Raw genomic sequence first — 13,047 nt, 5'->3', positions numbered from 1 at the left:
AGTTACCTCTAATGCGAGGTTGTTTCTAATGCAGCGTCTGTGGCAGGGACAGTAAATTTGACATCATTCTCGCTACTGACTGCCGTTATCAGTCACTCTCAGTTTTTTTTTTCTTTAATTGAAAGTCACGACAACAATATCGTGGAGTTTTTCTTTTATTATTTGAGCAAATGGGAATGCAATATATATATATATATATATATATATATTATATATATATATATATATATATTATATATATAATATATATATATATTTGTGGTACTCTCCCATTCACTGCTCTTTAAGTTAACCCAACTATGACGACATCCGCCTGCTGAGAAACCCGGAAATGTGAAGAAGGTCCATATCAGGCAACCGCTGTTGATGGGCGGAGCTAACGCTGGTCCACGAGGCCCCGCCCGCTAAGCATCCGCGCCTCTGTCAGACGCGCAGATTGGCGTTCCGAGATGTCGCTTCACCTAATGAGGACTTTGATGGAATTTCTTTTGCAGTCAAACTAAAGAGGGAAAAAAATGTCCGAAGTGAGAAAATTCACAAAAAGGTTGAGCAAACCTGGAACGGCTGCGGAGCTCAGACAGAGTGTGTCGGAGGCGGTGAGGACGTCCATTGCTGTGGTTAGTAACTCAAACGCGTTCCGTCTCTCTCTCTCTGGGCAGTGCATCTGTAAGGTTGTGTCTCACTTCAACACGTAGTGAGCTACCTAGCTAGGTGGCGTTTTTTTTGACATCACAGGCTTGTGCATTCTGTCTAGGTAGGCAGCTCACTAGATTTCAATACAGTTTTTGTTTATGATTAGACCTCGTATATGAATATAAACTGCCAGGTATTGGTTTTAGACCTCGTATATGTATATAAGCTGTCAGGTATTGGTTATAGTCATTTTTGTTTCTTGCAAACGGCGTTGTAATTATTATTGAAACACGTGCCAGACTGCTGAGGCATAACGTCTTGTGCTTTCCAGGCAACTACACCCGCACAGCTTCAACATCTGTCTTACACATCACATAGACAGCAGCTGAAACCTTCTGCATATAAACACTGACACATGCATTGATTTAAATAGACAAATAGGAATCTACTCAACAAAAAAGCCTGCATTTAGGCGATCCTGGCCGTTCCCTAATAGGAAAGACATTGTCCTGTAGCTCCTTCTGGAACCACATGGTGCATCCTTATGCCTTTGTGTAAAGAGTCATGTGCATGTGCTCGTGCACCAGTCCAAGAGCAGAGCCCATGCTTTCTTTTTGCCTTTATTGAACCGTTGAGAAATGCATTATCAGAGCTGGAGAACAGAAAAGTGGCATTCATGTTTTAGGGAGGATGTAATTTCTCAGCACTACTGATGCCTCTTATGAATGCTTAGTGCTGAGAAATTAAATTTTTAGCCAGACATGTGTCATGAGGCTGAGATTTTCTATAAGTGCTTTTTCTATCAGTTTGATTGTTGTTTCCAGGGAGACAGACAACAAATGGCACACTATGGAGATTGCAGATCTGCTGTGTTTCCCTTGAGAATACCTTCAGGCTGCTCAGCTATACTTCCTGTTTCCTCTGCAATTGCTCAATAAAACAAATTTCTCCAATATTACCTCCTCTTTTCCTCTTATGCATATTGTGCAATTGCACAAATTTGGCCAAAATGATGATATGAGTGACCTTTTTTGTTATTATTGGTGATGGTGTTAATTATTGTGTTACCCAATGGAATTGATTTATGAGCGCTGAGCGCTGTATTTTGTCTTCCTGGAAGTTTTGGTGGGATATACTGAAGGCCTCATCCCTTATTTCTGTAAGCAGCCTAGTCAGTGTCAAGTAGTATTAAAGGGAGGGACATTCTTATTCAAGAAATCATTTGATTGGATGATGTGTGTAGTGCAGGATGTCACCAAGATTTTTGCTCTGTTTTTCCAAAAGAATATGTTAATATGTTAATATTATATAAAAGTGAACCTTATGAACATTTTAGAGTGATGCAAGGATGACATCTTTTGTGGGCCAACATGAGAGTTTGCATAACCCTGGTTGCCTCGACAAAAAGCTAATTGGACTTTTCCATTGACTGTCGGATAATTGCAGAAAACAAGCACTGTGATCAATGATAATCTTCACAAATGAACACAGCTATCGTGAATTTTGAAGTCTAAAACGGTAGTAAAAAGCTAAAGGAAGGCTATAAACCGACTTCAGGATCATCACTAGTTGGAAAGTGGGAGTTAGTATTGTTTGCAAGAGCGCAAGTATAAACACAATGAGGCAGTAAAAGTGGACCAGTAAATACATGAATTTTCTCGCTCTGTGTGATGATGTTCAATGTCCCTGACAGCCTCTACTCATTTAGTCAATGTTTAGCAACCACCTTTTATTAAGACACGTAAAAATCTGAGTGATATTATTGATGTATTTTATGAAGTAGAACTTGTGTTAACCACAGACCTTATTTTATGCCTTAAACCTGAAGCCCATTCGTATAACCCATAGACTCATTTCTGAGTTTTAGGATCATTACTGTAGCACTGTATTGATGGCTGTTAAACTCTTTAAAGCCCAAACTGACCCCGTTTACTTCATAAATGCACATTTGTACTTTATAAATGCATCTTATTGTAAGGGACTCATTAGTGCAAATTATTTCAAAGAAAAAAAAATGACTTTGTCTTTACATTCTAAACATATTGTCTTAACATATTGTCTCCTCCGAAATGACTTTCCATTTCCATTTGATAATGCAAACTATAAATAGCTGCTTAGACACCATTTTAGCAAATAACAACTCATATTGACTTTAAATATAGGACAGCTGTGGTCAAGCTGCAGAAAGTTGTGTTTTACTATGTGTACTCACAATATTTTACGATGTGTATTCTACACAGAAGTCCCTGGATATATATATATATTTAAGATGCTTTTCAAATGGTGGGCCTTGAATGCTCACTGATCCACAGAGCGTGTGATCGTCCACAAGATTTACAAGCCAAGATAAGCTTTTCAAAAGCCTTGTAATGATACAAAAAGCGATCAGATCTATGTTCGCATAGCAGCGCAGAGGTTCTGACGGAAGCCGTGGTCGTTCAGCTCAGATGTTGGCGTATGTGTTTACACACAGTGGCCAAATGCGAATCAGCTGAGGAGCTCTTGCTGTCTGCTTCGCCAAAGACTCACATCTGGAAATTATTTTAATCACTCTAGAGATGTGCTTCAGTCACTGTTTCTGTACAACTTTAAGTCGCCCACTTTGTCGTCCTTCACATTTTCATGTTGCGTTCATACGGAAATAACATGACTGAAACGCGCGTGGCGCCAACGCCCATCGGCTTGTGAGCGAGCGGTAAATTGGCTCATGTTTCCCTTTACCTCAGGCTGTGGTTGTTGGCCTGTGAGTCTTCTTTTTTTCAGTTCCTCTCTGTCCTCAACAGGGTTGATGTTGATGGTCCTTTTTAGAAACGATATGAGGCCTAGTGGGTTTTTTTTTTGCAGAGGTTGGGTTTTTTTGGCTGTAGGAAACTGGTCCTACAGTGGTATGGTAGCTTAATCTTGGCCCTGAGATTTTAACACCTGGCTATAGTGATGAAGGACAGGACTTGGATTGGGGAAGTTGGTATAATTTGGTTTGAAAGGGCAGTTGAGATAGAAAGCAGCCACATGCCAGCAGAACTGAGCTGAAACACATGCTATGTTGTCATGGTAGCTGGGGTGACTGTGGTTTTTTGCCTCTATGTGGTGTGACACATGACAGGAAGTTGCTGCTGAAACACTTGCATTGGTTGTTAGCTCATGCATATGTGCTTGAGAGACACAGGAAGCACTGATGTATGAGAGATTTTGTCTAAATATATTTATGCTGTTACTTCCCCCTCTCAAGCAAGATACACTGTATTATAAAAGCAAAATCTATATTGCAATATGAATTGGGGACTTTTTTTTTTAAATAAATCAGTACTTTTATTCAGCATGGATGCATTGACTAAAAGCGACAGTCAAGACTTTTTACATTGTTACTATATATATATATATATATAATATATATATATATATATATATTATATATATATATATGTATATAAGTATGTATGTATGTGTATATGTATATATATGTGTGTGTGTGTGTGTATATATATTTTAAATAAATTCCACAAAAATGTTTAAAGTTCATATAAGAAATAATAAATTATTACCAAAAAACAAAACAACAAATAATAAAGAATTATCAAGTAACACTTGACAATTAAGACTGAAGTAATAATGCTTTGCCATCACAGGAATAAATTATATTTTTATATATATTAAAAACAACCATAGCGAATCCACAAATCTGAATGCCTATTTTAAATGATTTAATTATGTTTTAGAAAGTAGCAGCTGCTGTATTTATGGGATTTCCAGAGTAAGGGCTGCATTTTCTGCAGTTTAGCGCCATCTGCTGTCAGAGAGTCTATGTGCTTTCATTCAGCGCATCTCTCACGTGTTCCCCCATGTGCTTCTTATGCGTGCTTGTAATACATAATATACAAACATATCTTTCAAGCAGCATAAAGCGGTGTTGTGCATTTTGACCAGTTGATGGGAAACGTATTCTTAAAATGCATTCCAAATTCGGAATAATTTGTAATATATAATTATTCACGGTATTTAGAAGTGTCCACAATAACAATATCGTGCATATTCATCACCGCGATATATCGCATTACCGAATACCGGCACTTGTCTAACTGTAGTATGGTCTGGGCCTGTTTGTATTGTACATGGGTTAATTCACTGAAATACAAACATTATGACGTTATTTATTCACCCTCATTTTATTCTTAACCTGCATGACCTTCTATGACTTTTAACCTGCAGGACAAAAAAGCACCATAGAATTTGTCCTCATGACATGTTATTTAGCAGATCTTCAATAGTTTTATGTGACAAACAACAGATGAATTGAAGTCATCATTCACTACTTTTAAAGTTCAGTTTCAATCATTTTTCAAGGTTATCAAGGTTAGCCTCGAACTTTGGACAGAAGATACAGACTGCCCATTTCTGATTAAACCTTATGTAGTTATGAAACTATAAACTTCCTCTCTTAATATCTCTAACTGCTCATAGTTTATTTCCAGCAGAAGGTTAAAGCCATAAAAGTTTCCTAACACTAGTTGCTGGCAAGTCATCTGAAATGTCCTCTGTTTGGCAATTCCCATTCTGTGCAACATGGGTGAAAGAGTGCAAAGGATGAATATAGTCCACTGCCCTTGTCTTCTGTCCATCCCACTGTGGTTTGTTTTGGTGAAAACACTTTCTCTTCCGTGGCTTGGGCTAAACTCTTTATGAGTATCAGCGCATGACATCAGCTGAGTCAGGAGTGTGTGTTTAAGCTTTAACCCGTGATTCTCTTTTAGAAGGAACTTGAAAAGAGAAAAAACTTTCAACCCAAACTCAAAAGCATTAAAAATAAGAAATCAGAAATCCTGTGGCAGATTTTTGCTTTGTAGAAAGATTGTTAGAGTGGAAGTGAACTAATAAATTCACAGGCAAAGCTGTCAAATCTGTAAGCTACACTAACAACCACAACAGATAAAGCAGATCTGAATAATAACGATGTGCAGTGCTTTAGTGTGTTTAATAGCAGCAATAAAGAGGGACGCACACATTGACTCCAGACATGATCACAGGCCCTTTGAGGGCAGCTGTGTGTGAATTCATTGATCAATCCTGTGTGTTTGCAGGAGCAGCCGAAGATCATCGAGCCACTGGACTATGAGAATGTGGTGTCTCAGAGGAAAGCTCAGATCCACAGTGATCCACAGAGAGACCTGCTGGTGTGGCCACCTGATGATGTATCAGTGAGTCATTTCACAAGCACATTTCCTGACGTTTATTCTCTGACTCTTTTTCAAACTTAGTCCTCATCCTTGTGCAGCTACCATATGAATCTAATTTTCATCTGTCTGTCTACTATTCTATCTGTTGTTCTGTGTATCTATCTATCTATCTATCTATCTATCTCTGTCTTGTCTTGTCTTGTCTATTTGGCTCTCTAGGAAGCACAGATTCAACGTCAAAGGAGGACCATTGTTCCTTCAGTTCCTCAAAATGCCGAGAACGAAGCAAAAAGCCAGTTTGCCAAAGAGGTAAAGAACCTCTCAATGCCAGAATAAGAGTGAAGACTGCAGCTTTCCAGACTAATAAAATATGAGATCACATTTTCCTCTTTTGCATATTTTGATGCGTTTCTGCTCATGCGATTGAGTAACTGAGCAATGCTTACGCTCTTTGGCAGTGCATTAAGATGTACAACACCAACTGGCATGTCATCAACTATAATTACGAGGCCTTCTCTGGAGACTTCCGGACGCTGCCCTGGTATGTCAAAGTTTGCATATTTTGCCAAAGCTTTTGCAGTGTTATTTCCAAAGTTTGGCATAAGTTACTTTTTCTGTCTTGCAGTAAAGGCATAAAGACAGAAAAGCTTCCCAACCAAGTGTTTGAGGTGGATGAGGGGGAGGAGGTAAGAGACATTAATGTTTGCAGATGGAAAACAGAGTGTAGAATATCACACTGTCTCAATATATTCTCTCATCTCTCTCTCTCTCTCTCTCTCTCTCTCTCTCTCTCTCTTTTAAAAAGCTTTTCTGTCCTTATTTGCAGTGTCAAAACAAACTGAACAAAAAGAAAGATTTTTGATTTGCGTAAAATGCTTTGGAGTTAAAGTCACACATTTATTCAGTTTTCATAATCAATTATTGCTGTCACTTCTGATTAGATACTTGAGTGTTAGTGTCCCAGCTTAATCACTCACATCCACCAGTAGTCTTAAGTGGCAACGCATCTTGTTGTATTGTGCTACACCTCTTTTTGACATTATAGATATAGTTGTTCTTCCCAGACAGCACTGCAAATGTTGTGAGGCTTCTGTGAGCTCATAATCAGATGTAGAGATGAAGGCTAGCAGGTCAGCAGAGAGGCATATTACATGGAACCTGACCCTCATGGTCTATTAATAGACACACACTGAAGTGTCCAGCAGATCTTGATAAAATTAGATGTAAGGAGTGGTGATTACAGGGCAAAGAGATTGCTTCTCCACCCTGTGTGTGTGTGTGTGTGTGTGTGTGTGTGTGTGTGTGTGTGTGTGTGTGTGAGTCTATGTGTATGTACATGTTTAGACATGGATAGTCTAGTCTTTTTCATTACAATTCACTTAGTGGAGTTCTAATTCTGAATACCTAAAATAACTTTTTTTGGTTAAAGAGGGAGGCGAGTGAAGCCAAGATGTACACAATAATAAGGGCATTATATGAGAATGAATTCAGTTTCTTGTTCAGTCGTAAATTTCAGATATACTCACCTATATGTCTTTCCAAACCTGGATGCATTCATTTCTTCTGTGGAACACAAAATATATTATATCTTTTAAATATAAAATATGTTTTAAAGCTGAAAAAAGTTTGGGGCAAGTAATTGTTATTATTATTATTATTATTTATTAATATTAATTCATAAAAATACTTTTATTATTATTATTAGTAGTATTATTACAATTTTTTTTTCTTTTTCAAATGATGCTGTTCTTTTGAACTTTCTATTCATCAAAGAATCATGAAAAATATATTTTTCTGAAAATGGTTTTCCTGGTTTACACAAAAATATGAATTGTTTCCAACATTTATAAGAATAAGAAATGTTTCTTGAGCACCAAATCAGCATATTAAAATGATTTCTGAAGGATCATCACAGGAATAAATTATTTTAAAATATATTAAAATAATAAAAAGGTATAACTTTTATTAGTTATTACTTTTTTACTGTATATAATTTACTGTAATAAATGCAGCCTTGGAGGATATAAGAGACTTTATTTTTAAACCTCAAAAAAACTCTTTCCGACCCCAAACTTTTGAACATTACGGTAGTGTACGTATATATCATGTTAGCTCTATCATGGTCATTTAATTTAATCAGTTTGCTGAGTGAAGGGAGAGCAGTGTGCAGGCAATTGATCAGTCTCAGAGGAACTGTTAGGAACAGAAAGAGAGGAAGGGAATGAGAAATGCTGGAGGAAAGAGGGGAGAAGGGCATTTGGACAATTATATTACAGTGGAGAGCTAGAGAAAAGCACATTCATAAAGGACACACCAGGCCACTTCAATTAAATTAGAAACACACACACACACCCACACACACACACAGACATGCACACATTTATAGTCACTGTAAGTAAAAAACCCCCAACCTCATTCTGCCTTTCATGAATATATTACTATTACTGTTATATGTATAGCATTTTTAAAGCATTTATAAGCTGTGTTTGTAAGTGCATTATTGTATTGTGTTAATGTGTGTGTGATGTTGAGTTACTATGTGAGGGATAAGTGGCTTATTTGCATGAATGTTTGTAAAACCAGAACGCACAGTGTTCATATTTGTTTCAGAGCATTTGATCTTTAAGTCAGAGAAGGTTGCATGTGTAGAAATGAATTGATCTGAGTCTTTGTATTCAGATCAGTCTATCTGCTTCATTAGTTCTTACTCTGTGTGTGTGTGTGTGTGTGTGTGTGTGTGTGTGTGTGTGTGTGTGTGTGTGTGTGTGTGTGTGTGTGTGTGTGTGTGTGTGTGTGTGTGTGTGTGTGTGTGTGTTTCAGGATTCATCATCTCTTTGCTCTCAGAGAGGAGGTGTAATGAAGCAGGGCTGGCTGCAGAGGGCCAACAACAACAGCAGTCTGTCTGTCTCCATGAAGGTTAGTGGAATCATCGCTGCACCTTTTAAAAAAAAAACATCTACTACAGCAGTCATTGTTACTTAATATACTGTACATCTGCTGATCAATGCAGTTTGAAGACCCTTTGTTGGAGAGGCCTGTAGTACATCAGAAATGTCAATTACATGCACTAATGTTCATACACAAACACACGCTGTTAACAAAGTGCTGTGCTAAATGATGTCTAGCAAGTATTTGCATAAAGGTTACAGTATATGGTACATTATATGACTTGCTCAATCCCATCGCTCATTAGTCAGGAGGTCAAAAAATCCTTTTGTGTACTATTACTAATCACATCACAGGAGTACATGTAAGGGATAATGTACATCCAGCCAGCTGTTATCGCAGAATAACCCCTGACAGGGTGATCAGGACCGGTGTCAAACCGGCTGGATATACATTATCCCGCTTATTACACGGCTACTTGCCACATAAGCAAATAATTAGACACAAAATATTGATTTGAGTTGAAATATTTGAACGCAAAGCTTCCGTGAACACAGCAGTTGCAAGCAAGTGGCAAGTTTAAGCTAGATGGACATTTAAGGGATACGATGCAGTCAAACCACTTATTACACAACATTTCACCAAATAAATAATTATGGCAATAAAAGATTTAAGACGAAAATGTTTTAAAATCTTACCAGTTTGTTAGATATCTAATAATCCATTACAGTCTACAAAACAATCGTTGCAAAATTACAGCAGCTGCATTTGTATGAAACGAGAGCGAGTCCGCGATACCAGGATGACATAATTAAATAATTGTACACATAATATTGAATTGAGTTTTAATATTTTATTAGCTAAACAAACACAAAGCTTCCACAAAGAAAAATAGTTTCTAGCAAGAGTATAGCGCAGACTTCAATTACCCGGATGAGCCTGTGTTATCAGCTTTTATCAGTTGTTATCAAAGAATAACATACTATACATGCTATACATATAACATACTGTTAAAAAATTTTATAGCCTTTGGATAAAAGCATCTGCTAAATGCATAAAAGTAAATGTAACATACCTTGGAATGTTGCGACAGACCAATCAGAATCAAGGATTCTACAGAATAGTTCTTTTAAATTGTTATTATTTCACACACATTACAGTTTTTACTGTATTCTTGATCAGGTAAATGCAGCATTGAGAGCATAAGAAAAATCTGACCAAATCCAAATTTTTGAGCAGTTTAGTTAGGAGCTATAAACATATCAGAGTATTTCTGGCTCTTTTTGTTTCACACACATTCTTTTGTTCTGCACAGGTGTTCAAGAGGAGATATTTCTACCTGTCTCAGCTCCCTGATGGCTCCTACATACTGAATTCATACAAAGATGAGAAAAACTACAAAGAATCAAAAGGCTCCATCTATCTGGACTCTTGTATAGAAGTAGTTCCGGTACATACTGTTATTTATTTATTTATTTTTTTCAGATTTGCAGTAAAAGATTAACATGTGATCAAGGTGTACAATAGTTAACATACCCTGATTAACAAGGTTTAATTATGTAATGTTATTATAAATCTTTTTTTGTTGCTAGAAATGAGCATTATAAATTATAAATTGATATTTTATATTACAACTTGGAAATATCTAGAATATCTGAATTTGGTTTGATACGGATTTCAGGAAGTTTAATAACAGCACGTAGCAGCCCTCAGGCTCGGTAACACAACCAGAGGAGTCTTCCTTGCTGAACACCCATTTTTATTGTAACCGCAAACAGCTCTTTAAAGTCACACCATTAAATTCCTCCACACACTGACACAGCGGATTTCTTGCAGTGTCCTAAGATGAAGCGCAACAGCTTTGAGCTGAAGATGCAGGACCGTGACAGTCACTATCTGGTGGCGGACAGCGAGGCTGAGATGGAGGAGTGGGTGAACACGCTGAAACAGGCCTTACTGAGCGCGTTGGATGACAGGAGGAACGGAGCAGAACCTTCTGAAGGTTCTCTGGGTAAATAACACACACACGCACATGCATACTGGAAACACCCACATTAGTACAGGTAAAGATGCTTCAGACTTTCCCATGTTGTGTTGAACCATAAAATAAAACTTTACCCGTTTAGAACGTCATGAGTTTTTGTTCTTTGATGAGCTATTCCTTTAAGCGTATCTATCGTGAGACCACCATCATCACTTTAATGATGTAATGAAACTTATTGCATCATCATCAAAGAAGACATGATGTCCCTCCCAAAATACCAACAATAAGCAGTTTTTAATTTTTAATTATTCTTTGTCTGGGAACCATTACCACCCTCTTCCTAATTAAAATAGTCAAACGACAAGCATGTGGTGCAACGTGCTGCTTGCTAAAAAGATGTATTGTTCCCATTCTGCTACTTCCAAATATAAAAAGTTTATTTTTTTTCTTTTGTGGGCTTTTTGAAACCTCTTGAACTTGATGTGTTCTCTGTATTATACTCTGTTTAAAAAAATTTTATTATAGGATACAGTCTTTCGGGCCTTCAGTAAATATTCTTGTGTTGACAGATTACTGAAAAGGTTAGGGAGGCTGTATTCACATAGAGGAGTTGTGAAGGGAATGCTACTTTTGGCCTGTTCAATAAAGACGCTGATAAACAGCTCCCTGTGATTCTATGATATAAACTTTGGCCAGTAGTGGCATTTGTTTTTAAGACCTTCCAATCTCTAACTTCTCAATTTTTGGAATGACTAATAGGCAGATTTCAGATTTCTGATGAAATGACGCTATTGTTCTATGATAAAAATTCTGCTCTTTGCCAGGTGGGCTGTAGAATTAGAATTAAACATAACCATATCTGTTAGCATAAGAATTAAACATAACCATAACTACTCTGGTTTTCATTGCTTGAAGTTAACATACTGTCCTAACATGTGTGATAGCCCTCTTTGCATGTCCCTACTTGGGAAGCCTTGTAGGTTTAGAGAGTATAAGCACTTTCCTTGAATGGTGTATAAAATAGTCTAAAATATTCTAAAATCTTTTTTTTTTCTTGTTCAGAATCAGCAATGAAAAGTGCTTTAGAAAAATGCATATTTAGCCTAAATTAAAAGTAGGCGATTGTCATTAGAATAAGTTATTAATTTAAAACAAAAATGCAGTGAATTGAATATCAGTTGAACAGATTATAATAGCATTATTACGTTGTTGTCAATTTCATCATTTTAGCGCAAGGAGAGAGGCAGATATTTTGTGTCCTGTGTTAGATAATAGTTATTTAAATCTGTCTAATGAGAGAAAACCAGACCAGTGTGTAACCTATTTATGGAAAGTGACATTATAAGAGCCAAGCAGCCATTTAAATTGCCACTTCACAATGTGAAGATACATTTTCTAGCAACCCACCTTCTCTTGTGTCTGCATGAATAAATGAGAGCAGCTGATTTCCCCGAAAGCTCCGCCTACCGTCCCCGATTTGACACCATTTAACACCATTTAACACATACACACATTACAGATAATGGTACTGCTTTCTGTTCCAGTGGAGCAGTTTAGAAACTCATTTGACTTTCAAATATATCAAACACATTGATCAGCAAATCAGCAAATATGAGATTTTGTCTTTTACTTTTTAAAAGTACCAGGCATTCATGACTAAAGACCGTTTTAATTGTTCTGCTTGGTGTCTAAGATAAGCCCTTATTCACACACTACATAATGACATAACGCTTGGTCTGTTATGCATGCATCTTCAGTTAGAATGAATCAGTTTGCCTTTTGATTAACAATTGTCTCATCCAAACAGATGATGACAGCAGTAGCCAGGGGAGACCAGAGAACATCGCAGAGAGCTTTGGGCGGAGTCTTCATCCAGAGCTAATGAAGGTACTTGACACAAAATAATTTCAATGCTAACTGTAGTGCTTTGATTGCTTCTTTGTGCATTTGAACTAGGTTGGTTGAACTAGGTATTGCAGTCCAAATTCAAAATATTGGAGAGGGTTTTGTTCACCCAGCCCCTCCTCCTCAGGCTTGAGGCACACGCAGGTTGCCAGATTGACGACACAAACAGGAACGAGCGCACTTGATGATGAATGAAATGAAATACGTTGTGTTTTCCGTCAACTGGCAACCCGGGGTGCTGAGATACAATTGGGTAAAGTGGCAGTGGGCGGGTTTCAAAAACCAAAACAAAGACAGGCATTCCGGCCCAGAACGCACATTTGTGTGCATTGTTTTTTAGATAAACAAGTATGTTAACTAAGCATGTTTCTTAAATATATGCAAACATATTATGGTATTTTTATACTTTAGTAGAGTCAAAATCTTACATACAGCACCTTTAAGTGGCTGAGTTCAGAATACTGGGAT

At 37.3% G+C, this 13,047-nt stretch overlaps 1 protein-coding gene across 3 annotated transcripts in view; it reads left to right on the top strand.

Annotated features, from left to right (window-relative positions):
- Positions 1–360: 360 nt before the first annotated feature.
- The window catches only part of LOC109070278 (dedicator of cytokinesis protein 11-like), a 67,298-nt gene continuing 54,611 nt past the window's right edge, over positions 361–13,047 (top strand). For all 3 annotated transcript variants that reach the window (XM_042759638.1, XM_042759637.1, XM_042759639.1), the window contains exons 1-9: positions 361–617; positions 5,709–5,825; positions 6,024–6,113; positions 6,263–6,345; positions 6,430–6,490; positions 8,625–8,720; positions 10,006–10,140; positions 10,527–10,701; positions 12,482–12,561. In XM_042759638.1, coding sequence (XP_042615572.1) covers positions 516–617; positions 5,709–5,825; positions 6,024–6,113; positions 6,263–6,345; positions 6,430–6,490; positions 8,625–8,720; positions 10,006–10,140; positions 10,527–10,701; positions 12,482–12,561 — 939 coding nt within the window. In that variant the 5' untranslated portion in view covers positions 361–515. The remainder of the gene's footprint in view (positions 618–5,708; positions 5,826–6,023; positions 6,114–6,262; positions 6,346–6,429; positions 6,491–8,624; positions 8,721–10,005; positions 10,141–10,526; positions 10,702–12,481; positions 12,562–13,047) is intronic.

The sequence above is a fragment of the Cyprinus carpio genome, chromosome A7, assembly GCF_018340385.1.
Source record: "Cyprinus carpio isolate SPL01 chromosome A7, ASM1834038v1, whole genome shotgun sequence".
Classification (NCBI taxonomy): Eukaryota; Metazoa; Chordata; class Actinopteri; order Cypriniformes; family Cyprinidae; genus Cyprinus; species Cyprinus carpio.
This window is presented reverse-complemented; position numbering and strand designations above follow the sequence as displayed.